This window comes from Rhagoletis zephyria, unplaced genomic scaffold (assembly GCF_001687245.7).
Source record: "Rhagoletis zephyria isolate East Lansing unplaced genomic scaffold, Rhagoletis_zephyria_1.1 Rzeph_scaffold_00715, whole genome shotgun sequence".
NCBI classification, from domain to species: domain Eukaryota; kingdom Metazoa; phylum Arthropoda; class Insecta; order Diptera; family Tephritidae; genus Rhagoletis; species Rhagoletis zephyria.
Genome location: NW_016157799.1, coordinates 64,439 through 66,921, shown reverse-complemented (window position 1 = coordinate 66,921; position 2,483 = coordinate 64,439). Strand labels below are relative to the sequence as shown.

General features: G+C 32.3%; 1 protein-coding gene across 1 annotated transcript in view; it reads left to right on the top strand.

The window, feature by feature from the left end:
* Obsc (Obscurin) overlaps window positions 1–2,483 on the top strand; it is a gene marked incomplete at its 5' end in the record, with an annotated part of 198,231 nt that overhangs the window by 133,169 nt on the left and 62,579 nt on the right. The window contains one exon of the mRNA XM_017613775.1: window positions 2,247–2,379. Within this exon, the coding sequence (XP_017469264.1) occupies window positions 2,247–2,379 (133 nt within the window). The remainder of the gene's footprint in view (window positions 1–2,246; window positions 2,380–2,483) is intronic.

Here is a 2,483-nt window from a genome sequence, read left to right as displayed (position 1 = left end):
AGATGAAGATGAAGATGAAGATGAAGATGAAGATGAAGATGAAGATGAAGATGAAGATGAAGATGAAGATTAAGATGAAGATGAAGATGAAGATGAAGATGAAGATGAAGATGAAGATGAAGATGAAGATGAAGATGAAGATGAAGATGAAGATGAAGATGAAGATTAAGATTAAGATTAAGATTAAGATTAGAATTAAAATTAAGATTAAGAATAAGATCAAGATGAACTTGAACATGAACATGAACTTGAACATCAACATGAAGGTGAAGATAAGCATAAACATAAATATTAAAAGCGATAGAGACAAATATAGAGAGGAAGAATGTGCGATGTTATATTGTGGTGTGTTATGCTACATATGTTATGTTATTTAATTTTATGTTATGGTATGGTATGTTATGCTAAGTACTAAGCTAAAGTCCCCGCCACTTAACCCATTTCAACTAATGATGTTTCAGCTCAACTCACATAAACTATCCTTAATTTTAGCGGTTGAATTTCAACCGCTGGGCGAACACTTGTATACATTAATTTGCTTTATTGTATAGTTTCAGGCGGGCTCATCCTCAACTATTTATTTGTAATGGCTTATTAACATTTATTTCAATTAAAGAATTTATAAGACGTGTTAACCGTCGTAAAATCTTAAGCTTAACCTTTTTTATGTAAAATAATAATTAAAATGATTTAAGAGGATTTCTAACTACACCGAAATGTTTTTAAACTGATGAAAAATATATAATTAGCCCCCCAAAACCATTTTAATCGTTTTTTTTTTCATAAAACAAGTTAAGATTTTACGATTTTTAACACGTCTTGTGAATCCCCTAAATATTGTTATTGAGCTTTGTACCACCATTCTATTTTTTAGGAAAAATGGAAAAGGCAACAAAGTCTAAGCGGTAGAAGTTACCACATCTCCTCATCTCCGATCAGCAGGGATCGAACCCGCATCATCGCTGTGCAAAGCCAGAAGCGCTAACCTCGAAGCTATGCACACCCAGTAAACAACTCTTGTTGCTAATCCATTTCCTTATTCAACCTAAAACTATCAAGTGCAGCTGATTCGCGGCTATTTAATCTTTACAGCGTGGTTGTTAGTATTAATTCTATACATGAAATAGATCCATTGTATAGTTTTAGGCGCGCGCATCCCAAACAATTTATTTGTCTATATCATTGTGGCTTTTTAACATTTATTTCCATATTGTTATTGAGCTTTGCACCATATTTCCACTTTCCCTTATAAATATAATTGTGGTGATAAGTAAATAGTTTAGGATGAGCCTGCCTGAAAGCAAATTAATATATAGAATCAACAATACAACCATGCTGTAGAGTTCAAATAGCGGCAAATCAGCTGCACATGATAGTAACGGATTGAATAAGGAAATGAATTAGCAACAAGAGTTTTCGGGGTGTGCTTAGCTCAGTGGCTAGCACTTTTGACTTTTCAAATCAATGATGCGGGTTCGATCCCTGCAGAAGTCTGATGAGGATCTCCGAAATAGCTGCTATAACTTCTACCACTTAGACTTTGGTGCTTTTTCCATTTTTACTAAAAAATATAATCGTGGTACAAAGCTCAAAAACAATATTGAAAGAAATATTAATAACCCACAATAATACATATTGACAAATAGAAATGTATTTCTCTTTTTTCGATTTAAAAAAAATACACATCTGCAAACCGTGCAATAGTTGTACATGCGCGACTCTTGCGGGGTTAATTTCAAAATTTATGTCAACGCTATAACGAAATTACGTAAATAACTCTTTAAATAACATTGAATATAACATATATATATTAAAGTACACAAATGGAAACATTGAGGGAATAATGAATAGCCTTAGTGTTTCACAAACACATTTCCATATTCCTTACTGCTAATTTATTTGTATTAAATAAAATAGAGTTTTGCTAACTTGCGAGGATCGCCTCTTTTTTTAAGTATAAAATGTATATGTATGTATGTATACTTATGGTGCAGTCAAATTTGAAAAGGCTCACAATCAAAATGTTGTTATGTTGTATGTTTTTTTATGCCTAAATCGATTTCAAAAATAATTATTGTCTTAGGAGACCTATAGATAGTAGAATTACAAAAAAAAAGCCTCAGATTATTCGGAAAGAATTGCCTGCCATTAAAAAAAGTTGCATAACCAATTTTCGATTCTAATTTGACTGTACTAATAGCGAAAAAGAAAAACTTGTTCATAATAATTATTCTTATGTTATATAGCTACCAGTATGGACCGGATACATATTTGCTTCAACTTCGGGATGTAAGCTTTCCAGTGAGGTTACGGGAGTATATGAAAGTTGCCCACAGAAGGTCACCCTCCTTTGCTCTAAACGACAACGTTGATTGGTCTGTAAGTATCTCCTTAGAGTTATATTTTTTACGATGTGTCATCAGAATTTTATAGTTAAATAATACTCATAAGATCAATTTTTAACAGGGGACCCCAGATAAGAG